A 27594-nucleotide genomic window follows, 5' to 3' on the forward strand; every position below is an offset into this window, starting at 1 on the left:
CACAAACTGCCTGCAGAATTATAGAAGGAAAAAGCTTCCTATTTCTATAACAGTTACCATCAGGGCCGCTTGGTGGCACGATGCGAACATGACAACCGTCAATTGCTCCAGCAGCTTTTCTGAAGGCCCTGTGTCTGGCCAGCCCTGCGAACCCACGCGACACAGCCTCCAGGGTCTTCTGCTGTCCTGGAGAGGTGGATAACCTGGTGGCGAATGGCCACCACCTCCTCAGTGACCCTGTAGACAATCCGGTGAACAGTGGATCGAGGCATCCCAAACGCTCTGGAGGCCACCCTGTAGGATGTCCCACATGCCAGCCAGAAGAGGAACACCAGGGTCTCGATGGTGGCACCCCATCCGTGTCTCCGTTCCTGACCCAGAAGGTCCAGCAGCGCGTTCAGGGACTCCCTGCTCAGCCGAAAATCTGGCCGTGTGTCCTGGTCATTAAAGAACCTGTCCAGGACAGGGACGGTCCGATACATCCTGGAGTACAGGGGTCTTGGCTATAAGAAAAGGTCGAGGAAAAAGGGCAATAGAGTATTCTGTGTAAATTGCTTATTTGTCAGTGTATTTTGTCAAATAATACATATTATTTGTATAGCGTTTTAACATACTCAACACTTTAAAGAGTCAAAATTCACAAGACATCATTAAAGCAACCCACTTTAAATACATAAAACACAACTTTATTGACAATAGAGCAGTTATGAAGAGTGGAGTTTTGATATGTGATTTGAACACGGTGAGATGGGACCAATCATGTATTTTGGTGGGTTAGTTCCACATTATATATAATATATTAGATACATAGCTGAGGTTATTCCACATTATGAATCTTAGTAATGGCATTTTAAACATGTATTATATTGTCAAAATGAAACGGGATTAGCCATATGAACTACAGTTGGCATACTTGAATATAGTTTTCTGAAGCCAATATTAACAATAAAGTAAAGGGCTTAAACTATATTTTTCTTACCTGGAAATGGTCTTCTCTTAATCTAAAGTACAGGACTCGCCTGTACTTTGTTCTTGGAACCACATGTTCCATGAACATAATTAACACCAGCAAAGTCACTTCTCTGGCAAATTCGTTCTTCATCATTTCGGTCTTCAAAAGAACTGGCTGCTATGCAACAGAGGCGGCAAAATGTAGGGGCGGGATAATTTGCCTAATCCACCCTCAGGGACTTATTCCGGTGTGAACGCGATTTGCTCTTTAATTCATCAGAATTTAAGAGTTCTGATGAACTAAGTACAGCAAAGTACTTGGTGTGAAAGCGCCTAATGTTGGCTAAAGCTGCCCCATTTACTGTTTTTTGTGACAGTTGATTAATAGATAAACTTATCAAAAACTAATCACAAGTGATTGCTTCTCCTTTCGTCAGCTCAATATAAATCTAGCATTACATCTATAAGCTGTTTATAGAGCAATTCATACTCTGCAATAATACTTGTATAAATAAATCTGAGTCAGGGATGATTTGTTGAAGAAGCAACACTCCAAAAAGATGACAAATCTTTTATTGATGAGAGCCAAGTTTACCCTGTGTATTTTTACACTCGTCACCAGCAGCTGGCAATAAAATGAACACAACAGACACAACTAAACATTATACTTTTATCCAAAAAACAAAAACATTTCCGTTACAGAAACAGTGGTGTGAGACATCGTCCATTGATATGTAGACTGTATAACAGATCTTAATCAATAGATTGTGATCATCATCCAACAGTCACACGAACCAAAGAACAAATGAAAGCACCGATTGAAAAATTCTGAATGTGACTTTACTCTAAAAACATTTTTATTCAGCAGCGAAACAACACCACAGATCTGAGTAAAAAAAAAAAAAATGATGACCCTCAAGCTATGAACAAATTAATTACGACAGGCTCAAAATCTTCCACATTGCCTCGGACACAAACAGGTCCGTCAACCCAGAGGTCTACAAAACGTCTGAATTTAGGACAATCTGCTTAATAGCACGCAGACAGTGTCACACACACACACACTTCAGGTTGGACTGGATGATAAATACAAGTCAGGCGAGCACTACGTCACACAAAAAAGAAAAGAGATGAAATTAAGTCTCCATGAAAAATTGCTTGGAATCGTGTCAAAAAAATAATTCCTGATTATTTTTTCTATTTTTTATTTTTAAATGTAAAAAACGAGAGCGTCACATGGTTCCAGGTGTGACCTCATGAAACAGTCCCACTTTTTTACATCAATAGCGGCGTCCGAACGCCCCCCCCTGCAGCCCCCCCCCCTGCATCAGCTGGTTCTGTCGGTTCAGTGCGCCAGACAGAGACTGAGACGTGCCCGTGTTCGTGTTCATGTAGCTGCCGCGGCTGCTGGAATTAAAACCACAGAAGAAGACAATCAATACACTGTTCCAGGAGGGGAATGTAATGAAGGACATTTACTACCTTTTTTCCTGAAATACAATTTTGAGGAGCTCATATTTGACCCTTTTCAAATGTATTCTCTACGACAAAGCCAATATTATGGCAGGGCAATATATTGATCTCCTGATACCAGACTAGATACCTTGTTAGATCTTGTATGTTATCATAATGTCGTACAAGTGTTGTCTTTTTCTTTTTCTTTTTACAGTAGCAGTGTAGCAAGAGGATGACATTTTCTATTTTTCATCATTTCTCTTTATCCACTAAGTAATTCAATCAATTTTAGAGATGATTATTTAACAGAAATCTCATTGTGTAATTCTTTTTTCTACATCCCAGTGCTTTACTTCAGTAAAAATGGTAGTACTTTTGGTCTCCGTTCTAACAAATAGAGTGCTTGAGGTATAACTCCTTTGCTCACCTGGCCATTCCTCCCCGTGCGATGTGGCTCTGGCCCGGGATGGCTCCGTCTCTACCTGGAGCAAAAAGCAAAACATCAGATGGTTAGAACAGAGGGTTAAACATCCATCTATAAAGCCTTTCAGTAGAATTCAATCCAAAGTGTATGGACATGTTGCACCACTTTCCTTCTGCCTGCTCCTATACTTGTCATCCTCCACTCTTATCCTAGGAAGGCAAACTACTATTCTTCAAAAATGTAATTTACAGGTCATGTATGGAAACCTTTATGGTCAATGTACAATTTCAATGAACTGACGTTTGAAACTAAACTGTAGATTCCCAATCATATCAAGAAAAAGCAGCCCATGCATGAAGTAGTCACCAAATGGCAATGTAGCTATTAGAGTTACATAAATGTAGTTCAAACTAACTTTATTTGATAAAAGGAAGCGCTCCTACCCAAATATTTTAATGTAACTAGTAGGGCTGTGCCGAATACCATTTTTCGGGCTCCGGATATTTGGTAGAAATCAGCAGCGAATATTCGCCCCGCGTGGGGGGGGGGGGGGGGGGGGGGGGTAATCAGCAGCGAACCGCTTCAAAACATGTATTTCGGGGTATTCACGGCAATGTTTTATAGTTATTTGTTAATGTAACCCAATTTGTGTTTTTTTTTTAATTGAAAAGGATATGGCATTGTGTTTGTTACTTTCGTTGCAGTTGTATATGTCTCCTATTTATGGACATGCTTTTATTTTGAAGGAGAGGTGGCGCTGTTGACAGGAAGTTGTTGTTGCTTTGGAAACAACGTGACGGAGATTAACGGAGAAAAGTAAAAAAATCTACATATAAAGACGGAGAAAGTAAACGATAACGTTTATGGTTAAGTGTTAGCACCCTCCGACGAGGCACAAGCTCTTACGTTGATATTGGAGATTTCAATAAATTCAATTTGACAAAAAAAAAAAAAAAAAAAAATATCCGAATAATGAAATTGTAACCCGAATAGTACTCCAACGAACGAATATTCGGGTACAGCCCTAGTAACTAGTAGTACAGTCATCACACACAAAAGAAAAATCAAGCATACTTTGCCATGTTCTGTCTCCATCCCCCTTCCTGCTAGAGTCCCAGTCTCGACCTCCCTCTCTAAAAGACAAAAATAATTTTAACCGATGAAGATGTCAGCGCTGGACACGGCTTCATGTTAAATGTAGTGGCAGCTCAGTCTGAGTCTCACCTGGGGTTGGTGCGTTTATCAAAACCTCCGCTCCAGGAGTCTCGGCCCTCTCTGCCGTGTCGGTCTGAGAAGTGCTGAACGAAGAAACACGGGAAGGTTAGAATTCACTTATTACATATTAGATTAGATTACTTTATTGTCATTACATAATGCAAGCTGAGTTTAACGAAATTAGGAGGGTCTGACCAGAGTGCAAACAGTCAGTTATATTCCCATCTATCAGCAGTCTGTACAAAATAAATTATATTCTCACACACACACATTCTGTAGGCTTTAAAAAAAGAATACTTCATCCACAAAACCCCCAAATATTTTTTTGAAATGTTGCGTAGAAACAATTTTCTTTCATGTTGCCAAGGGAAGTTAAGTATAACAATTCTTGATGAACCAAAGTAAATATAAATCATGTTTTAAAGCAAAACTATGTAAACACATTGGTTTACAAAAGTAGTGAACATACGGCTGGATAAATATGATGTTTTGATAGATTTTTCGTTATGCGTCAACCATATACTGCATTCAATCAAATAAAAATAGGTTTTGGATTGATTGTTCCTCAAACAAGCATAGGGGTGAAATATGTCTTCAACCGTAGTGCACGAGTTTAATCTAAACTTTAGAGAGAGACGGGTTTCGACACTTCTTACCTGACCATCTCTGTCCGCGGTGCTGCGAGCGTTGTCCCGCCTGTCCAGCATCGTGTCTTCTTGGTAACGGCCCCGGTCTCTGTGGTCAAAGTCCTGATAGCGGTCTTGACGGCCGAACTCAGAGCGGCTGTAGCGGTCGTCCAGAGCAATGCGCTTCTCAGGCCAGTCCTCCTTCCTGAGAGAGGAGCAGGGAAACTTATCATGCTGCTATTTTCACTAGGATAGAATACTCATTTGATTTATAACACGTGTTTCCCGCTTCTATTAAATATACTAACCTACTATTTATGCCTTACATCTGCACTGTGCCCTTGTTGTATGTATCAATGTACAAACATGTGATAAATATAGGATTTAATGTAAACAGAACATACAGAAGTAGTGAAGCTCCAAGCCTTATTATCGGAAATGTGTTTTTATTCTATCTAAGGTCGAGTCCTTGCTAACACTAAGAAAGTGGATCACATCACTCCAGTTCTCTTTACACCGGCTTCCTGTGTGTCAAAGAATTGATTTCAAAATACTGCTGCTGGTTTATAAAGCTTTGAATGGTTTAGGCCCAAAATACATTTCTGATCTGCTGCTAAATGATGAACCATCCAGAACTCTCAGATCTTCAGGACGGCGCAGACGGACCCGGTGGAATCCCGGGGTCACTACTTTTAAAACCAGGCTGAAGACTTTTCATATCTCACGCTGCACTGTAACTTTTACTCATGTTCCTTTGTTATTTATGTTTTATTCTCTTCGCTTTTAAATAGAGATGTCCCGATCCGATCACGTGATCGGGGATCGGGGGCCGATCACGTGATTTCCAAACATCGGAACCGGGAGAAAAAAATCGGGGATCGGGTTTCTTTTTTAAAAATTATTATTATTATTTTTTTTAATTATTCAATGTTACAAAACAAAAATGACCATGTTCAAGTCTTAAAGTCATCCTGAGGCCTTAGTTTTGGTTTCAAATGACAGAACATCATGTATGTGTTGCTTCTTTGGGGCTTGTTTTCATAGACCTGGTTGCTTATTTCTCTCAAATCTGGCAACAGAGTGGGCAGGGCGCAGTGTCTAATTGTAGCAGTAAGCTAACGAGTACTGATAAGCTTTATTTTGTTTTGATCCAATGCTGCACAACTGAACTGATCCAATGCTGCTGTGAAAGAAAGAAGCTATATCCATGTTGCATAGAATATCCAATTTAAATAAAAAAATAACCTTAAGGGACAACTTGAATGCTTTTTTTCTTTTTTTTCTCTTAATGCATTGTATAAAGATCGGATCGGGAAAAATCGGTATCGGCAAATTTTCAAAATCAAATCGGGAGCAAAAAAAGGTGATCGGGACATCCCTACTTTTAAATGAGTGTTTTTAAATGCTATTTCATAATATGCTTCTTAATGTCTTTCATTTTTGTAAAGCACTTTGAATCACCTTGTGTTGAAAGGTGCTATAAATAAACTCGCCTTGCTTAACAATTGGGAAAGATATGTTGACTGATTGCATATGATTCATGATATTTAAGGGTTTGATAATTTGTGCATTCATTGACGTGTTGTAAACTGGGATTACTCTGCAGCTCCGCGATGTTTTTAGATACGTATACGCCTTCAAGAATGATTGTGCCGTCACAATGTACCTGCTGTCGATGTCGTAGGGTCTCTTGAGGGAGCGGCGGTCCTGCTCGTAGCGCAGCTGCTCCTGCTGTCGTCGCAGCTCGTCCCTCTCCCTCATGATGCGCTCCTGCTCGCGCCGCCTCTCGTACTCAATGCGAAGCCTCTCTCGCTCCAGGAACTGACGCTCCATGCGCTCTGCGTCCAGGCGCTGCTTCTCAACCTGAGGGTTAAACCGTTCAGTGAGTTTATCAACCTGAAACTCGAGAGAAAGTAAGGCTGGTGATGAGAAAAATGGACAGTTATGATTGGAGAACAGCAAATCAATAAATCAGTAATCTGACAGTACCTCCAGATAGTCTCTCTTCCGGAGCAAGTGTTTCCTCTCCTCTTTCTCTCGGAACAGACGGATCCTTTCGCGCTCGCGGTCCGGACGGGTGTCACGGTCCCGATCGCTGAAAGGAGACGTGTAATATTATATAATACTTGCATGTTTTTGAAGTATATATATCAGACGCATTTGTTATTTACATCATCTCTGACCCAAAGCATGTTCTGAACAGCGAATATGAACTGCTACCATCTAATGGGAGATTCAATAAAGTCAGACTGAAGCGTCCTTTGTTCTCCAGCAGTGTTTCTGTCAGGGGGGCGTCTTGCTGTCCTTTGAAACTCTTATTCAGCTCGGAACGCCCTGAACTCGAGCCGAGGGCGTCCAAAAAAATAAATAATTTGAGAGAAGATCGAGAGTTTTTATCGCTTGAAATTACGAAAAGGAAAAAGGACAAGGACATCAGAGGAGTCTGGTGGGATTCTTTTCGCCGTGTGTTCCTGTGCCGGAAAAAAACAAAACACCGCCACATCTACCAAGGACCATGCCAGGTGTCCCTGTCGGCAGGGAGACGTTAAGAGATAGTGTCTATAAGGGACGGCGCAATTCAAAATTCAAGTCACGCGACACAACGTGACGTCACCACCACCCCATGATGTTACACATGGAGCTGCTGTGATGCATTCACATTTCAGACTTGATCTGACCTTAAAGTATTATCGTATATCCCAAGACTTGTTTTGCTAATTTTTCTTTTAAGAAACTGTCAAAATAAACTAGTGCAAATGTCTGGTGATTATGTAACCGGAGTTCTTCTCCATCTTTTTCCAGCTCGGTTCAACTTCAGTCTCCAAGTATCCTGGTGCGGCAGCTGGTTAAACTACATTAGCTACATTAGCTGGCTCCCCGTTCCTCAAAGAATCCCTCAAAGAATCCACTTCAAAGTCCTCCTCATTACTCACAAAGCCCTCAGCAATCATGCCCCCCCCTACCTCACAGACCTGCTGCACCACCACACCCCTTCCCGCTGCCTCCGCTCATCAGAAGCCAACCTCCTATCCATCCCCACCCACACCAATCACCAGACCTGGGGGGACAGAGCCTTCTCCGTCGCTGCCCCCTCCCTCTGGAACTCACTCCCACAACCCATCAGAGACTGCACCGACCTCACCACCTTCAAAAAACTCACCTCTTCAATCTGGCTTTTCATGTGTGATTGTTTTTGTATTAGTTGACTTTAACTTTAACTATATATGTATTTGTTGTTCCTTTCTTTTCTCTTCACTATATCTGTAAAGCATCTTTGAGCACCTGTAAAAGCGCTAACAAATTAAATCTATTATTATTATTATTATTATTATAGCAGTGAAAACTGTTTTGGACGCATTACTATTGTTGCATGGTATATACACCAAATCCTAATTATATGAGACATTTGAATACGGTGAAAAATGATTATAAACAAACTGATACAAAAATAATTTCTTCATAACTTTACATTTTTAGAACGATCTTTATAAGTCAATAATGTTAGAGTTAAAGGACCCTTACGTTCTGCGTCTCTCCACCTCTCTGATCTCCCTCTCTCGCTGCCTCTGTCGCTCCCTCTCTCTCTGCTCCTTGATCTGGTCGAACGACAGGATTTCTTTCGTCTCCTTACTCGCCGACTTGCGGTCCCGACTCTTTGAGCTCTGCAGAAAAGACAAGTAGAAAGGAAACGTACAAGACAAAAAAAAGTTAGGGAAGAATTTTTTAAGAAGTCAAAATCAAATCTGTCCAGCAGGTATGAATGAGAGGTTCTGCATTTCAGGGCCAGTGTGTGAGGAAGTGTTTCCTTACTCGTTCTTTGCTCTTGGTTTTCAAACTGATGACAGGCTCTCCTTTGGACTTGTCCATAATCACAGTCCTCTCGTTTCGCCCTGTCAAACAAACACAATCGATATTGAAAATAAGAATTAAGGATTTGGAGGGGCGACACATTTTTCAGGGTTACTTCGAAGTTACAAGCTGGAAATATTGCAGATTTCTTACCTTTGCCATCTTCTCCTTGTCCCTCAACTTGACCGTCCTTCCCCTCAGTTCTACAGAGCATATGAACAGTGTGAGCTTTGTCAATGCTCTATCAAACAACAATATTATTATATTATTATATTGTTCACTTTCCAATATAGTTGATTTTCACATTTGTTTTTTCACACTTCTTAATGCTGTGGTTGGGGGTTACCACCGGCTAAAAATGTATGCACATGTGACATTTAACCCTTAGATGCATAAGTGGGTCTTTTTTGACCCGTGAGGTGGTTTTCTTGAAGTATCTTTCTTATTGTTGTTCTGTTGTTTTTATGTTACATGTGTAACTAATGTCCTGCAGGTCACCCTTGAAAAGGAGATCTTGTGATCTCAAGGGGCTTTCACCTGGTTAAATAAAGGCTACAAACAGACAATTACATTTGTTTATCATATCATATTCCAGCTATTTCTCAAAAAACATGTTTTGGATATCATGCCATTCAAATGTGTAATTTACATTTTAAGAAATTGTAGTTTTTGTATTACTACCAAAAGCTTCCATAAGTGGGTCAAAAATGTCCCATATGCATTTTCTATGGGATCCTATTGGAGAACGTTTTTTTTCAAAACGTAAAAAAAAATTATATATATATTTTTTTATAAATAGTGAACAATTAAATATAAAATATTTCTAGTGTGAACCAAATTAAAATAATAAGTGATTTTTCTTAACCAAAATGACAAATGGCATAAAAACACAATATTCTAATACGGGTCCTTTTTGACCCACTTATGGAAGAGTGTAGGGTCCAGTCACTCGTGCATCTGGCAGGGGGGAATATTTGGTAATAGAGTACACTTAAAGATGCAGCAGCTTGTACGCGGTCTTACTTGGAGTCAGAGGAGTGTCTCCTGTCACTGCCAGACTTCTTGGGGTCGTTCTTGTCCGCTGGCTTTTTCCCTGCAGGCTCATTCTTTGCCTAAAAGATTAAAATAGCAACAAGTTAACTCATAGAAGATGATTCAATTACACACTAATCGTATCACACAATAAACGTGAAGGCAGCTGATGAGGTTGTTTCTGTCCCTAAGGATATTCAAAATGTTAACAAGGACACATTATAAAATCTAACAATCCACTTCTATTTCACAACAGACTTGAAGGTGACATTTTAATTATGGAAAAACTTTAACAGGCTGTTTGGAGAGCAGCACCCTACAAGTAAATAAACACCTATACCAAAATAATTTGCAAAACATTATAATTTGTGTGGAAACATTTCATTAAGATTTTTTATTTTTATTTTAACCTCTTTTCCTTTGTCTTTCTTTATCCTCCTTAGCAACGGTCATTACAGTCCTTGACAGCGCTCTGTTCTACTGGATTAACAACGTGTCACATGTTCTGAATCGACCAATCAGAACTTTATTTAGCCTCCGTATTGTTTAGGGTTGCATGTGTTAATATTCTTAAATGGGCGCCGAGTTGAAAAAGGTTGGGAACCGCTGATCGAGACCATGTTTTATTTTTCTTCTTCTCTTATCTCAATGATATAAATATTATAATCAAGAGTGTTCCTCCTGACACTGACCCGCTCCACAGAGATCATCCTGCCGTGCAGCTCGGTCCTGTGGAGGTGCTCGATGCACTTTGAGGCCTCCTCAGTGGAAGACATGGTGACAAAACCATAGCAGCGAGCCCCGGGACTCTTAGCATTCGTCACCACCTTCGCTCCAACAACCTGCAGGAAAACGGGAAGACAAGGAGGAACAAATAAGAAATCCTCACATTTTAGATAGATTACAAGTGATGTGTAAATTGGTAAGGAATAGTTTGCTTGGACTTACCTTGCCATATTTGCTGAAAAGAGTCTTCAGATCAGTCGCTCTAGTAGTGGAAGAAAGACCGCTGACCCACAGATTTCTGCTACTGCTAGCTGCAGCACTTCCAGCGGCTACAAACAGATATACAACAAATAAATGAGCACAGGGTCTATCCAGGAATCCTGAAGTCAGATGTAAAACCTTTTAAGACCTTTTCTAAGACCCTTTCCGTACATTTTAAGACCTCATCTCCACTTTGAGTTTTAACCGGTTACCTTGACGACACACTTTACCTCACATTGACTATATACAGTATTGATTGTCCTTCCTCCTTATCTTCCAACCATTTGGACGCAGACTTGCATTTCCCCATAACGATGTTGTTTAACAACCGGCGTAAACGGACCTTTGCGCTATCAAGCAGTGAGCGTGTGATGTCCTGTTCAGATGACGTCAGATCCAACGGGATGCCATAAATAAACTACACAGAATCACACTACACACCTACGCAATGATTACATTCAGGCAGACTGTAGAATACAACCTCTTTGGACAATTTATATACCTATTGAAAACAAGCTACAAAATGTAGCACATTGGAAAATGCTGTTTAATAGGCTTAAAGTGGACCTATCATGCTATATTTGAAACATATATTTTGGGCCATACCTATACAAAACATGTCTGTGAAGTTTTTTTTCCAAAATACCAAACAGTTCCCCCATTGTAGCCATGCCTCATACACTGCTCATACACCTCTTTTGAAGCCCTGTTAGAGAAACGCGGATCTTGGGTACTTAGCTTGAAAAAAAAAAAGGAGGCGGAGCTAATGCCTGATCAGAATTCTACCGGCGATAAAGTTAAATTCTGCTGTGATAAAACGCCATCCTGTTCCAAACCACATCAAGGATTATTTCTGAAACAGTAAGGAGCTCAAATGCTTTTTCTCTTGCGGGTTTATCACAAGGTGAGTTCCTTTTTTTATTTCCTGCTTTTTAAAAACACATGTGCTCTCCAGCACAGGTTAGCTCTGAGTTAGCGAGGCTTGCTAATGTAAACAAAGACGAGATTACGTCCAAAACACGTCAGGCATTGTTTCTGATAGCAACTTTCTGTGGGTCCGCTGCCGATTTGACGTCAGATCGGATGGAATCTGTATCCGCTCGTTGTACCCCCGTTTTTAAAAGATTTGGGTACGGGGGAAAAGAGAAAGGGTTTTATTTGCTGACGCTGCGTGAGTTCCCCGACGCACCAGGGACACATATGTATGTATGTATCACAAAGCGCATTTTGCATGATAGGTCCCCTTTAAAATTTCGCTAAATTCATTTATCAACTTTTAATCGTTTTTAAGACCCCGCAGACACCCTGTGCTCTGTTGATTTAATTTGGGTCAATTTTAGAAAAATGTTGCGTCTAGAAAGGTCTAATTTTGCAGAAAAACCCATTGTAGAAACGCAGCACAAAATGCAAGGGAAAGTACTCGACACACTCACCTGTCTCATCTTTTGTCTCAGTCTTGGCATCTTTCTCCTCAGAGCTAGAGGCAAAGAAAAAAAGCAATAAGCAAACAGCAGTGAGGGTCCCCGCCATCTCTCCTCATACAGATGTTTATAGTTGTGTTTTATGGTGTAATACAAACTGACAGTGATCAGCCCATCATGATCCATAGAGCAGGGATTTAACAGTGCATAAATGTATTTGGCAATCCCAATACTTTACTTGTTAATGGGTAATAAAGTCAGATCGGTGAGTGTAAAGAATCACAAAATGAAAACGGACAAATACACAGAACGTTTTTTTTTTTTACCTCCAAAAAGAGCAATCCAAATTTTGCTAGCACAAAGGAGCCAATGCAACAGAGATAGCCATTTTGGTTTCTAGTAGAGATAAAGCAACAAACCTCTTTTTCGGATCATCACCCTCTACAGAAGAGGACTCTTTCACTGTGGACGCTGAATCCGCGGCAGCTTTCTCTTCTGTCTTCTCATCCTCCTCCTCACCCTCCTTAGCCCCCATTTCTGTATCAACAGTTTCTCCCACAGTGCCCTGTACGCTATCACTAACAGCCTGCGTGCTTTTGTTTTCAGAGTCAAATGTCTCTTCTGGGGCTTTCTGTGTGTCCCCAACCTCTAAGGCGTCCTTCTCGACAACATCCCGGATGGTCTCGACAACATCCCGGACGGTCTCGACAACATCCCGGACGGTCTCCACAACATCCCGGACGGTCTCCACGTCTCCAGAGGCGGCCTGCTCGGACTTGTCTCCGGTGTCGGACACATTGTCTTCCCCTCCGGCCGCGGCAGCTTGCTCTTCTTCGGGGATCGTCTCGGGGCTCTGGTGCTGATCTTCGTTAAGTGGCTCAGATAAACAAGACCCGGCTACTTTTTCATTTTCTACGGATTTAACAGGAATAGAATGGCACAGAGTTTAATCACTTCTGAAACACAGCAATGGTTAACGAGGAACTGGCAAGGCCTGGATTAGGAACGGCATGACCACTGGCCTGTGCCTTAGAAACTATGAATTAAAACGATGAAGCAGACCCTAACGAGAGACTGGAAGAGAACCCAAAAGGCTGGAGGACAACTGAGCAACTGGTGCCACTCATTTTTCACCACAGTGTTCACCTGATGCAAAGCAGACAAAGAGTTCAGTGCTGAAGAAAGCCACAAGATCAGCAGTGCGGCAGCAGATTCTCGCTGCAGTCCCGTCTTCTTTCGACCTTTGACGTAACCAGTGTCCATTCGTAATGACAACAACTTTAGCTCAAGTCCAGCAAGTTCATATCCAGCTGATTTCTGAGTCCATGTCTTTAAAAAGTGAGTCTTGGTGGATCTTCTTTGTCTTTGTCTTCATGTGGCAAACCTAGAAAGACTGCTGTCACACCTCCCTGACCATGTTTAATTGCTGTCAATGAGCATCAAGTTGTTAACCACACTTAATTTTTGGAGTGCAAGAAGATAACTGGCATCTTAAATCAATTTGACCAGTAATATGTGTAAGTTATGGTTAACCACATTTCAACGCAAAGCCAGCAATTCCCTTTGGGCTTCCAGTCTCTCCCCCTAACAAAACAAAGTGTTTGCATTCCAAGCTCCACACTGTAAAAAGATGCCGCCACCTTTTTTTTCTCAAACCATTTCTTACAGTACCTGTTACTTCTTTCACGTCATCTGCATCTGGATCCTCCGCCTAAAAGAAGAGAATGATGTCTTAATTCAGGGTATATGCAGGAATCCTGAAGTCAAATGTAAAACCTTTCAAGACCTCTTTTAAGACCCTTTCCATACATTTTAAGACACTTGGAGTTTTAACCGGTTACATTGGCGACACACTTTAGGCGCTTTCACACCGCAGTACTTTTCCCACAAAGGTTCATCAGAACTTAGTTCATGAGAACTCTTTAGTTCTCATGAACGAAGTACAGATCGCGTTCACACCGGAATAAGTCCCTGGGGGAGGATTAGGCAAATGAAGCCGCTGACGTCACTTCGTCTGCTTTGGGTTTACTGGCAGGCCGCAAACAACTTCACGGAGTATACTGCCGCCCAAAATCCCCGGCCGGACGTCCCCGGAGTTGGGGACTGGCTTCAGTAGAAGCTGCTGGGACTCCCAGCAGCTTCTCCTGAAGCCTTCAGAGTAAATCGCCAGAACGCCGACACCTCATCTCCACCGCTCCCATGTTTTATTTTGTGTTGACATAAGTTAGTCTCTCTGCGTTTCTGCGCTGGGCTAATGCTAATGCTAATAATGCTAATAAAATGGCGGCTTCACAAACGTTTTTGGGAGTTTGACGGGGCGTGGTTTGCAATCCGCCCAGCCAATCAGACACAGGAGACTTTTTCTCCCACTCTCTCTGCTCTCTAGCAGGAACTGAAAAGGGGTAAAAAGGTTCTCATGAACTCATTTTAGTTCCGGCTCTTTTTGGTGTGAACGCGACATTTCGGAACTATATAAGAACTAAAGTGGGAAAAGTACTGCGGTGTGAACGCGGCTTTTGCCTCACATTTATTATAAGCTACAAAATGTAATAACTTGAAAATGCCGTTTAATACTTTTTAATAGCCTTAATTTTCGCTAAATTGATTTATCAACTTTTACTACTTTTTAAGACACCCTGTAATTAATGTGACAGTTTGTGAAATGTGGTTCACCATAAGATTCCCAAGCTTTACATGCTGGAAGATATTTGTGAGGGAACATACCATAGTGATTGATGAGTTAATCAGTAATTCCTCCTTCTCCTCTAACATCTCGGATGCCTCCATCTGCTCAAACAAATGCGGTCACATTAAAGAGCCCGCCAGTTAGACGGACAGAATATCAGAATTAGTTGACAAGTTTGTTCTTGTATGATTTCTCACCTCTGGAGCTTTTGCGTCATCTTCTGACTTGTTTTCATTTTCGTCTTTCAACAGTGCGTCGTCGTCACAGGGTGAATTCACGGTTTCCTCCTCATCGTCCTCGGCTGGTATCCCGTTGTCATTCTCCGTGTCATCCAGAACGCTCATGTCGAGGATGTCCATTTCCTGCATGCTCTCATGATCATCCTGACGCTCCTCCTTAAAAAGAAAGAAAGACAGACATTTGCTGAAGTCTATAAAGAACGCTGAACAGCAATATCAAGAAAATATGCAGGGAGTTCGATTCTGCAAAGCCTCCCGTTATAGAAAATAGGTTCAGCAAACTCACATTGCAATCTTCCTCCATAGTGCTTTCTTCTGGTTCATCGTTCTCTGGCATTGCATCTGCAGAAAATATGATTTAGTTTAGTCAAAGGGCTCATTTTGATGTCTCACAGGTGTCAAAGAAATGTTCGGTGGGTCACAGAAGTGCAGATTTACCTCTACAATTTGCAGTTGGTACACCTTACACCATTATGCACTTCAATACCAACTTTTCTAAATGACTATTGCCTTTATAGAACAGCTCTCTTACAGTCTCCTACTAAATTCCACTTAATATAACTCATTAAATAGTGGGCATTTGTTGCAGACAATGACAATGCTTAGCACTTAAACTACTAGTGAGACCTGCCTAGGAGAATATACACTGGACATTGATTGAAAATGGAAATTAAATACAGGGAAACATTTGAAATTCTACTCATAAGTATATGTTTTACTCTGGCGTGGCAACTACTCATTACATGTTCTTTTAACTCTTCCCAAGCCACAAAAATATGTAAAACTCAAATCGTCTCTTTTTAAAAATAGCTTATATTTGACTACGTGCTCTATCAGATGATGGAGAACATATTTTCCTAGTTGTGTATTTGCTTTTCCAAACTATTGTTCTGTTGCAGAACTGTAATAACTCTGCTGCAAAAAACACAATACTGAGTGTGCAAAGACAGAGCAGACCCAAATACAAACTGCATCTGGACCATTCGACTTTGAGTTTACCTCTAGATAAGATAAGGGTTCATACACTTTTTCACCAATGATTTTCAATGACTTCTCCATGACCTTTCCCTCATTTTCCATGACCAAACAAATTACTCTCTCAGCAGTACCACTGAAAATGGTTTATTTTAACATGGAACAGGAAAATAAGGTCTGCATATGAAACATGTTGTGCCTATCTAAAACAAATCAAATCAAATAGGCTTACTAGCTTCTACACGCTAAAGCAACTCAAATCTCTCACCAGCAAAACACCTCGACAGTTAAAAGTCATTTTAGGTTTCATTACTAAACCATACAGTATTTATTATCATTATAGTATTACTATTTCGGCGATTAGCTAAAATATAAATTATATTTGATGCAACTTTAGTTACATTTCCATGACTTTTCCAAAACGTTGGAAAAAATAATGTTTTCCATAACTTTTCCAGGGCCTGGAATTTGCATTTTGAATTTCCATGACTTTTCCAGGTTTTTAATGACCGTAAGAACCCTGTAAGATACACCTTTATTGATCCCCGTAGGGAATTTCAGGAATATCAGCATGCAACAGAAACAAGGGTTAAACACAGGATAGGACAGATATGAATGCACACAAGGATGATCGTAAAAGTTAAGAAGTGTAAGAAATAAAATAATGTAACAGTATAGGGTCAAATGAAAGGTGTTTAGTGTTTACATATGTACATAATGGTGCAACTCATGAGTACAGGCAGTCATATACTTTACATTCCGTTTTAAAACTGCAAACACCTATCTTTTATATGGATAACCAAGATGTTCAAATGCTGCAAATGCATGCTTCCCTGCTGTGAATATGATGATGAAATACCACTACACAGTATCATGTGTCACTTGGCGAGCAGAGAGGACTTTCGAGTATAGTTTCATACAGGAACTAATAAAGGCGGGTAATGATGTCAGAGTTATAGGAGTGTCTGGTTCAACGGTGTTCAACATGCAAACCTTACCTTTGGAGGACCGTTTGACGTTAGGAGTAGCTTTCTTAGGGATCGACTCTGGAGCAAGAATAATCTCATCAGGGTTTCCACCCTCTTCCTCGATTGCCTGGTTATGGAGAAACCAACACTATTTTAACAGACTGTACAAATAAAAGGAGTTAAAAGTATCAAAAACAAGGTAAAATGTGTAAAAACCTACAAATAAATAAAGGATTGGAGCGGTTTTTTTTTTTTTTAAATGTTTACTATTTAACGATTATTCCTATACATCAGAAAAAGGCACATCAGTGTGCATCACATTAATTCAAAAGGGAGGGCATTACGTAGAGAAAACAGATGAAAAAACAATAACTATAGTGGTCACTCAATAATGAAGGTGTTACGAATTGTGTAAAATGTTTAACTTTTGCACAATTTAAATCAATTTTAATCAATTTCATGTCAATACGAAAAGCAATACAAACTGGAGTAAACTTGAATAGACTGTGTATTATAGAAGGAGTTTAAAGTAAGAAAAAAAAGTCAAATGTGTAAAAAGCTACAAAATAAGAGCAGTTCATGAGCTGGTTTGCGCAAATGCTAGCTAATGCTAACTAGCACACCGTTCAGGTCAATGGGCCGGTCAAGCTAACCTAGCTTAAATTAAGATTAAAAGGGTTCATTCACAAAACAACGAATTGTAGCCTGGTGTGTATTAGATATAATGGAGTTCCTAATCGTTTAAATAGTGAGTAGTCTGCATACCTTCTTCAGCCGCTCGGACAGCACGCTTTTGACGCCGGTGGTGTCCAGGTTTCGTTTCTTCAGCTCGGCCTTCAGATCGATCACTCTCAGATCCGACAGTCTGCGGACCTCTGCTCCCTCCGATAGAGTCACGTCTGCGGATGGGTCAGCCATCGTTTCTTCCGTGAAAATATCTATCTCAAGGTTTAATGAATCCCTTTTTTGATACACTTTATTTCCTGGTGCTGCAGAACGAATGGAAACAGCTTTCTTACCAAACTACTGCAAAATGGTGGCCGTGGTGATCCATTTCAATACGGCGCATGCGCAGTGCAGTTATAGTGCAGCGATATAATACATGTGGTTTCAGAAAGAGGGAAACAAGCAATATGCACAGATACATAGTAGTATATCATGATGACTGCAACTTTTTAGATGCTCAATTGAAACGACTTTTCTCTGTACATGCTATATGCTAGGAGGACTAGGATTTTCAGGACTGTCTATCAACAAAAATTGAAGGACAAAAAGAGTGGCTTCATATTAAAGAACTTGATACTAAATTAAACTTATTTTTGTCTGATTTAGAAGTACTGAATTGAAAGGAAAACATGCTGAGTCTCATCTCAGAGTTTATGAAGAACTGAAATTAGGGGATGACCACTAAAGCAATTTAGGAAGACTGCAGACTTATTAGTATTATTATTGAGTGCTTTCATTGATTTTCTTACTCTTCATGTATGTTATTATATTATTATTATTATCTATGATATAAGCCATTTTCTGTATCTACTTGTATGTTAAGAGTTGTTTATTGTTGTTATAGTACCTATGAATTAATCATCTTCTATTGAAATAAACATACAGTGATGGCAATAAAGTATTTTTGACTTGTAGAAATGCATGTGGGATGTAATAAAAGTTACAAAGTGCAAAATAAACACTTCACAATTCATCTTAAATATGGTTTATTTCTTCCTTCTTACAAACAGAATACATATCAGACTCGATCTGCAGTGTTTACTTTGTTAATGCATGATTATAATGTGTCAAATTAATATAAAACATCTTTATAAAACATTTAAAAAACATAATGCATAGTTAGGGTGAACATAATAGCTATAGAGCATTCCGTCAGAGGCTTTCCTCCCTATCTTTTCTCTTTGTGTGTGTTTCGTACTGCTGATTAAACCATATGTAAAGGTTAAATCATAGCTTTAATAATGCTTAGTGAGAATGAAAGTTGTACATGTCACTAAATTTGAAGTTTGTATCATTTATCTGGGTATGAGGCAAGCTTTTGCTGGCAACAAGAGCTTGAGGCGCATCAAATAATTCATGACAGTCCGTCTCCTCTGGCACATTGGCACTTCTGGATGAAGCTGGAGTGGTGGAGGCCGCCTGGGCCTGATAGGACCAATCATTTGACGCTGAACCAACAGAGTTAAAGAAGGAGACCTCAGGAACGTTGAAGGAGTCGAGGCTGAAGGACGAGGAGGCAGAAGAGGTGCTCGGCGTTCGTGGCTCATGCAGGTTGAGCTTGGAGACCAGAGGTTTGCCGACTGACACGGTTTGCCTCTCCTGAATTTCCTCGTCCATGTTGGTATATGTGTACTGGAGGCAAACGGCGAATGTGAGCTCACGCTATGGAGACAGTGAAGTGAGAAATGTGTTTTTAGCTTGAGCAAAAAACTATAAAAACGTGTGTTGGCTCTAAATTCTGGCATTCTCTCATCTTTTTATAATGATTTTATTTTTTTACTTTGATCTTTACTAATATTATCAAGTGTGTATATTTGCTGTTTATATCCCATTCATTTGACAAATCCTACCTTGTTTTTATGTTTATCTTTGTCTATTTTCACTTATTCTAAAGTGCTTCATTTAATTTCAAACCTTTATTTAACAAGGTGAATCCAAGGAATTAATCAATCTCTTTTTCAAGGGAGACCTGCTGCAAGTAGGTTCCACATCAAGACGTAAAAACAGTAAACAACAGAAAAACAAAAAGGGACATCATACAACAACGAACGGGCTATACGAAAGAGAAAAGTAGACAGCGCAATAGATACAGGGATTCACAATGTACATACCTAACGACATTTACAGATACCAACAGTATCAGATTGCATCTATCCAAGCTTTAAAAATACGTAGTGGACCCAAATTGCTCAGTTTCCAATCTTTTTGCAGACTTCATGCTGCTTTTTCTGAACGTTTCAACACAATTAAAGCTTAGTATTTCTAAAATGGATCACAACTGTGTTTATTTGCTGCCATCTGGCCTCTTCAAAGTAAGAAATATCGCTTATAATGCAGACTTTGCCTAAATGATCAAATCACCAGGGGTTATACCTACCATTAATAACCCTCTGTAAAATCAATTTCCTGCAATGTTCATTAGTGATATTTTATAAACTAATATAAGATGTACCTAAACTGAGAGTATCACCCCCAGTCAGTACTTGTTTTGTCAGGTCGGGGAGGGATTTTATGTGTTAAAGGTGGGGTAGGTAATTCACTTCAGAAACACTTTTTGTTATACTCCATGGAATGCTCTTAACATCCCGATAGCAACGAATAAATTAAATGCTTTGACAATAAATACATAAATAAATGTCATCTGTGGAAGCCGTGGCGCTGTAAAAAGCACGACCAATCATCTGAGCCGGCCCGGCTAAAATAACTGGATGGCCTACCTGCCTGTCAGCCTTCCATCTGTGCACAAACTTATCTCGTGCCCTCATTGGTCATGTGCTCGTTCGTGTGTGTTGGAGGAGGGGCTCTGTGAGTCTGAAGGAATTGGCAGATTTTTTTCGGTTGTGTATTTTCAAATTCTATCGCACTCGAGCTGATTTCTCCATTCTTACCTGCCCTACCTTTAAATCTTTAGTTACTTGAGATTTTGGTTAGGTTTCCTGTATTTTGTGTGGATGTACACATAGAGTGGTATGAGTGTATAGATATATATGTAGAGACATCTATGTTAAGTTGTTGCTATACCAAAAAAGACAATGATAGAAACGTATTAGTATGAATAGAGAAATAAATCAATTGGACATACTTAAATACTGTTAATTGTAGACTAGTTAAATATGTTTCAATGAAATATGGTGTAAAAAGCCTACTACTTATTTATATCCAGAGGGCATATTAACATTCTCCAAGTTTCTCCTAACAAGTGTCTGACCTTGAGTCTCTGCAGGCATCGGATGCGCGTGTAGAGACTGGGAACCTCTGGTGAAGGGAGATTATCATTGATCAATAACAAACTGCCGGCTTCAAGAAGAGTCTCCTGGTTACTCTTCTTCAGATCAATGGCCACGTCCTGTAACACAGAATAAAGTCAGTACAGAACAAATGTCTTAGGAGGGTTTAAAAATCTCAAATGTTCGTATGTAATAACTGCTGACAAACATCAGGGAAGTCTGTAAGATGAGCACAGCAAGAAGCTATCTCTTTGGGCTTCTCAAGTATCCGAGTGTAGATGACCATGATGTTGGAGAACTCTGCAGCGAACCCAAGCTGGACCTTCACTCCGCAGTCAAACTCCAGACAACGGCTCTTTGGCAGGACTGAAGAGAGACATTTGAATTCAGTTATACTTGAATCAAAGACATATATACACCTAAATGAATTAACCCACAAACATGACAAAGATTCTTTTGATGTTTAAATATTCAAACTGAAAAATCGAGTACCGTGAGCGACAACCCACTGCAGGTTTCGGGCTGAATGTGAAGCAGAGCACTCAGAGATTTGAATCTGGTCGGTGAGCGAGCGTCGTTCAGACAGATTACTGCGCAGCTCCAGAGCCTGCCTCCCCAGTGTGATCTGACAACGGCCCATGTCTGGACAAAGAAAATATATTACAATGAACAGAATGGACTTTTTAGTGCTGGAACAGAGTTTGTTAACCAGAGTGTTATGGGGTCCAATGTTTAACCCACAGAGGGCAGTACAGCAGCATTTATTTACTTTGATGAATCTGTGTTTGGCAAATTGCCAATTATTTCACAGATGTAGTTCCTCCACAGAGAAACTGTTACATTTGAGGTTTGTTCAAACTGAAAAAAGTGTGGTATGTCACCAGAGGAAGAAAATAAGTTTTCCCGGCATGCAATGTTCATTTTCATTTAATTTGTATTTGTCCCGCTCATGGTACGCAAAACCAAATGTACAATAATTGCCAACAAAACATGACTCTACCAAAACACCATTGAGCGAAAAGGAGCAGGGAGAAGAATAAAATCTTATGTGACCTGCCCCTTTCTAAAAAAACAAAAATAAAAAACAAATAGATGGTCTACCCTTCATAATAAAAAATGTTCACAGCCAAACATAACAGTATCTTAGGATACTAAGAGAAACACAAAAAAAAAACGTATTTCCCACTTGACGGTTAACGGAAAGAAACAAAACAACAAAAAACAAGTATAAGGAAAAGAAAAGTGCAACCCCCTCAACTGAGTCCTACTGGAGAAGAAGGTGGAAAGCGGCGCATGATGATAATAATAATAATAATAATAACAATAACAATGGGACCTGCAAATAAAGAACTGCCCTCTGCTTATTGGTTTAATATACCAGCATTTTTATGTCACATTTAGGTTCTAAAATTAAATGTACTTGCTGAAAAAACAAATGTCAGGTGTAGAAATACTTTCCATCCACCACGGACATTACAGATCGCGTAAGCGCAGCAACATAGAGAGCCCATGCTCCACATACCTTCACCCACTCTGTCTAGCATGACGGTGACTTTCTCATCTTCACACACTCGCCGTTTGAGGAAGCTTATGAAAATGCCATTTGACACGTCTTCCCTCTTCACTTCGTATGCTTCCGCGTCAACACATCTAAACACACAAAGCTACACATGAGTGACACTTTTGACCTAAAGCAGGGAGATACACTTAGGCATGTGTTTATTCCATCGTCTGAAAAACTGGATGAAGGAAATGAATACAACATCAAATGAAGAGAATCTGCCAACTTACGTGGCATATCCAAACACTATATTTGCCGTCACCTTGAGCAGTCCTGGTTGTACAATAATGTCATCATTTAGGTTTCTAATAAAGAAAGCATTGGAAGCATTAACACGTGCAGCAGAGGATATAACCTAAATGTGACATAAGTTGAAAAGGTCATGTATGTACCTTTTGCGGCACATGTCCAGCAGCAAAACATTGAGTCCCGTCTCCTTCTCCTGCATCCTGGTGAGTACATTCTGAACACACAGACAGTGCTCTGATGTGTAGGAGGCCGGTGCATCGATGGGAACCATGAAACTGTTACCGAAATTCTCATAACCGTGACCAGCAAAGTAAAGCAAGCCTGTTGAAGGAGAGACGAAGAAGGGATGGCACAATTTCAATGTGTCTCTATGTTAAACTGGCACAGATGCACGGTCAGATTGTAAGCCTATCGCTTTTTGCTGGTAAAGAAAATCAGCATTTAATTGTAAACTATATTTGTCATGTTATATTTTTGTAAAAAAAAATTATACATCTATTTTTATTTCATTAGAGGTCTGTAAAGTAAAGCCAAAAGAGAAGTGGCATAAGCTGCATTTTCTATAATGTCCAGCAGAGGGCAGCTCCACTGATTTCAAAAAGATGCCGACATGCATAGAAGTCTATAAGAAAATTATTCACTTGGAACTGGAGTTATCACCTCAGTAAACACTGTAAACACTGTAAACATGAGTTAACCCTCCCATTGTCTTCGTTTCCCCCCCCTTACTTTGGTGTTTGCAGTCAAATTTGACTAGTCCTGTTTCAACTGCTATTACATTAACACAAAAACCATTAATCATCACCAAATGTCATTGAACACCCTTTAAAACTGTAAATATTGTACAGACTACTGGTATACATGAAGAACTGCAGTAAATATACAAAGAATAGAAACTGAACATGTATTGCGTGTGCCAGGTTTGATCCATGTGGGGGGATGGGCACATCCCTGCTGAAAAAAACAGCATAGACCAGCTTAAGATGGCTGCTGGTGTTAGCTGGTGTTAGCTGGTGTTAGCTGGTGTTAGCTGGTGTTAGCTGGTGTTAGCTGGTGTTAGCTGGTGTTAGCTGGTGTTAGGCTGGAGAGACCGAGAGGGAAAAGTTGGCCGGTTACTACATTTCACAAAAAATACAGGACCTTGTGAAAAGCGGAAAGAAACAGTTGTTTTCAAATTTGTGTTAATGTTCATTGTGTGTTATAAATGATTTGCAATCGAATGTAAAACAAAAAGGTTATGATTGATGAAAGTAATAAATCGGTCAGATTTGACCAGAAGAGAACAGGAGGGTTAATGGTCTCAATTGCTAGTTTCAAGTCTTCTTCAATACAGCATGTTTTAATTTCGTAACTATGGTCCGGCCAAAACGCCAAACTCAAAGGTTCAACACCTTCCTATATACAGTCTATGGTCATTTAGCACTAGCTTACGTTAACTGCTGCAGGGTGAATATTAGATATAAAGTTGATGTGTGACAGTATCGAGAAAAACAGTGGTATATTCTATTTCATAAATTATTATATCGGGGTAGAGCGGATGTTTAGCCTGTGCCACAGTGTTTAAAAGTACAGACACACATATAAAATATGTTTGGAACTACAGTGAACATATTCTCCAGATGGTGAAAAGACAAACCATAGACTCCCTTGTCGAGCAGCAAGAGGAACTCTGTGACCGCGCTGTGCATCTCCTGCCAGTTGAGGTCCAGCAGGGAAACCACCTTGAAGTCCATTTGTCTGAGCAGGTTGGTCAGCTCGTGCACGTCAGCGATGGGAGCGCACAGCTGAGTGTGGTAGTGGTAGTTCATGTTGCCAATCAGGAGAGCAACTTTGTCTGTGGCTGCAGAGAGGAATATAAGGTTTATTTGTATCCAAAGATACCGTATTCAGACCTTCTTTCTTTTCACAAAACTCACCAGAGAATAGTTTAGCTGGTGGGGGCGCATTGACTATCTGTTGTAGTGGATGACTTCCTGCTCCATAGGTTGACCTGTGGACTTCCTGTGGACTTCCTGTGTGGGCCAACATCAATATGAAATGTCTCGTTTTAATTTAATCTGAAATGCTTAGTAAACACATCTACTATTGCTTTTGATCAGATTAACCCAGTCCACAACTGATCAGGCAGTAAAAACGTGAGGCTACACACACACATGGACACACACACGCAAACATGATTAGATAACATGCTTTTACACAGAGAAATAATAGGCATTTCACTCCTGGACAAACAAAAATAAGAATCAAAGTGTGATGACATCCGGAAAAGGGGAAAAGGAACAACAAGTCTAGTGTAGTTCCTCTGTTCTCTTCTAAATATTCTATTCAGAAAATAAATAGTACCTCGACCACGATCAACTTCCACCCAGGAGGTCTCAGTGATGGAACTGGGGCCTGCATAAAAGTGCAAAACAGGAAGTCATTCAATGCAAAGTACTTTTTTTACTCAAGTGTGACATTGAGCCTCTACATGTGCACTGTCAGACCTAATGCTGGTCTATCTATGTTTATAATAATGATGGCGCATTTCCACTACAGCGCGGTTTAAGCGTGCCGTGCCGTGCCGAGCCCGTTTTTGGTTGCGTTTCCACTAGGCGTAGTTCCGGCTAGCGGGCACTTTTTCACAGTTTTTCTGGCTCTCTGAAATCGAGGTTCTTTCCGGGCCAACAACCGGGCTGAGTATGCTAAACTAGTGAGAGAATCGCTGGCAACTACAACAAAATGAACATATTTTACCGTGATTTAATTGTAATACACGTTTCAGAATGATGCCGAAGTAACAACATACTGATACCGATTAGTAAAAACCATGAATTAATGCTTTGACAAGTCTGCAGACAGACGGCAGGCGAAACACCTTTTAAAATGCGTGTTTTCTGAATGGAGTTCGGCTAGGCTAACGCAGTATATGCTCCGACCGTCCACACTCACAACAACGGCCTACAGACATAAATAAACCAGCGACTGTATTCTCCATGACACAGACAGTCTGTGGTTTGGACTTGTTTAACTGTTGTCTAGTTTCTGAACAGATATGAGGAGCTGTGAGCTCTGAGGGCTAACAGCTAACGGCTGGTGTTGGTTTTGTGTTTCTCATTGAATATGACGTCACAGCTCCGCCTACACTGCGTTACTATAGTTACTACCCCAGTTCCTAAACTGTAATGGAAACGCAGCATAAAGTGAGCCTGGCCTACCAAGGCCTAACTATACCGTACTAAGCCGTGCGAGGCCCTGCAGTGGAAATGCGCCATTATGTGTCCAAAGTAGGACTATTCATACATATATCGTAAGTACTTAAAAAGTACAAATATAAATCAGGGTCTCACCAATGGTGACTGTTGCTGTGTCGGTCCACGCCTCGTGATACAGGTTGAACATCTTGCATTTATACTGTCCTCTCTGTGCTGTGGTAACACATGGGATCTACAGGGAATATAAGGAAACACAACATCAACCACACACTGCATGGAGACAAACAATGACATGAGTTAACTTTGTTTAATTTAATTAAAGGCTCTACACCATACTTGTCAACCCTCCCGATTTTCGCGGGAGACTCCCGATTTCATTGCCCTCTCCCGGTTTCCTCCCGGGGTCACATTTCTCCCGATTTCTGACAAAATCTGATTTACTCACGACTGTTTCTACTCGGACTTTAATACAAACTACACCATTGTTTGCTTTCCATGGTAGCGCGTCTCTTTAGTAGAGCGTGCAACTGAAAGTCTGAGAGGGTGAGGCAGATAGTCACAGAACAAGAATCGACAACTCTGCCCTACCCTCTGCTCACTCCTTTCCATGGTGATGGTGCTACAGGCCGCAAGACAGTGCACTTACAACTACAATAAACATGTTAATGTTAATCTAATGCAGCTCCGGCAATCCACTAGCACCCCCCACCCCCGCGGTGGTTTTGAAATGCTCCCGATTTCTGAGGTCTCAAGGTTGGCAAGTATGCTCTACACATTCTTTAGTTTTGCCTAAGCTATTTACTTTCATATATGTTTTTATACAAATAAACATTTAAATTGTATGCATCGTTATACTTTTACTTCACCACATCTCAGAGGGAAATTATGTAATACACTTGTCAGACAGTTTTAGTTACATTTCAGATTACAGTTTTTCTAATTGTTCCTTTATGAGTTGAGGCATTGCAGGCATTTTCCCTATAGTGCAGTATTTTACCAGTGTTGTATTTGTAATTTTCCTATTAACTAAAGCAGGGGTGTCAAACTCAAGGCCCGGGGGCCAAATCCGGCCCGCGACTTCATTTTACGTGGCCCGCAAGAGCTTGCAAAGAATATAATACGTTTATTATACGGTTAAATACCACTTTACGGAAGCAGGTTGCCCATAAACTACATGTCCCACAATGCATCTCATTTTGTGACATGCGCACTGAAGAGACTTATCTAGAACTTCTGCTTTCAAACGTAGTTAGTTATTACCCTATCAGATAATAATCCAATTCAGAGGTAATAATGTAATATAATACATTATTTTATATATATATATTATATATTTATATAAGTATATTTTATATAGTTACAACCGGCCCTTTGAGTGCAACCATATGGCTAATGTGGCCCGCGATGAAATTGAGTTTGACATCCCTAAACTAAAGGATCTGAATAGCAATTTGTACAGTAGTAAGGTCCCCCTATTATACAGTTTCTCATTAATATATTGCAGGTCTCAGATATATACAAAACATGTCTCTGAAGTGTTTGGCTCCAAACACCAAACAGATCATTGCAGCATTACCCATAATCCCCTCTGTTCCAAAGTGCTGATTCTCTATCTGTTACTTTAGATGAAAATAAGGAGCCCCTCCCCACGCCCTCTGAGAGACATTTGGTTAAAAAGAACACAATGGTGCTCTAGGAGGAGATTCAGGTGATAAGGTGTAGGGGGGGGGGGGTTACCTTGGTTGCTGATTGGCTAATGGTTACACAAGCCAACACATTAGTTATGACATCATAAAGTGGCCAAAATCT

The 27594-nt window shown here is 40.3% G+C and overlaps 2 protein-coding genes across 7 annotated transcripts; both read right to left on the bottom strand.

Annotated features, from left to right (window-relative positions):
- Window positions 1-1507: 1507 nt before the first annotated feature.
- Window positions 1508-17893, bottom strand: safb (scaffold attachment factor B). 6 transcript variants are annotated; one of them, XM_079695067.1, is made up of 21 exons: window positions 17594-17893; window positions 16859-16955; window positions 15172-15227; window positions 14844-15041; window positions 14685-14747; window positions 13632-13671; window positions 12380-12872; window positions 11973-12016; window positions 10501-10607; window positions 10245-10394; window positions 9544-9632; window positions 8674-8723; window positions 8482-8561; window positions 8194-8333; window positions 6661-6766; window positions 6338-6567; window positions 4702-4876; window positions 4055-4128; window positions 3905-3963; window positions 2834-2888; window positions 1508-2355 (listed from the first exon to the last, which is right to left on the bottom strand). In XM_079695067.1, the coding sequence occupies exons 1-21, from the start codon at window positions 17744-17746 to the stop codon at window positions 2232-2234; spliced, it is 2583 nt and encodes an 860-aa protein (XP_079551193.1). In that variant the 5' UTR covers window positions 17747-17893; the 3' UTR covers window positions 1508-2231. The 6 variants fall into 6 exon arrangements, 4 of the variants coding, with proteins under 4 accessions (XP_079551193.1, XP_079551195.1, XP_079551194.1 ...); XM_079695069.1 differs by having other exon boundaries at window positions 6338-6534; window positions 17594-17892; XM_079695068.1 differs by having other exon boundaries at window positions 1508-2358; window positions 6338-6534; window positions 17594-17892.
- A 630-nt stretch (window positions 17894-18523) lies between these two features.
- malt2 (MALT paracaspase 2) lies at window positions 18524-26028 on the bottom strand. Its single transcript, XM_079695072.1, has 11 exons — window positions 25921-26028; window positions 24935-24985; window positions 24508-24603; window positions 24228-24431; window positions 22735-22912; window positions 22573-22647; window positions 22304-22431; window positions 21274-21423; window positions 20990-21147; window positions 20763-20900; window positions 18524-19216 (listed from the first exon to the last, which is right to left on the bottom strand). The coding sequence occupies exons 1-11, from the start codon at window positions 25970-25972 to the stop codon at window positions 18800-18802; spliced, it is 1647 nt and encodes a 548-aa protein (XP_079551198.1). The 5' UTR covers window positions 25973-26028; the 3' UTR covers window positions 18524-18799.
- Window positions 26029-27594: the final 1566 nt, after the last annotated feature.

This window comes from Notothenia rossii (genome assembly GCF_949606895.1).
Source record: "Notothenia rossii genome assembly, contig: scaffold_224, whole genome shotgun sequence".
Lineage (NCBI taxonomy): Eukaryota > Metazoa > Chordata > Actinopteri > Perciformes > Nototheniidae > Notothenia > Notothenia rossii.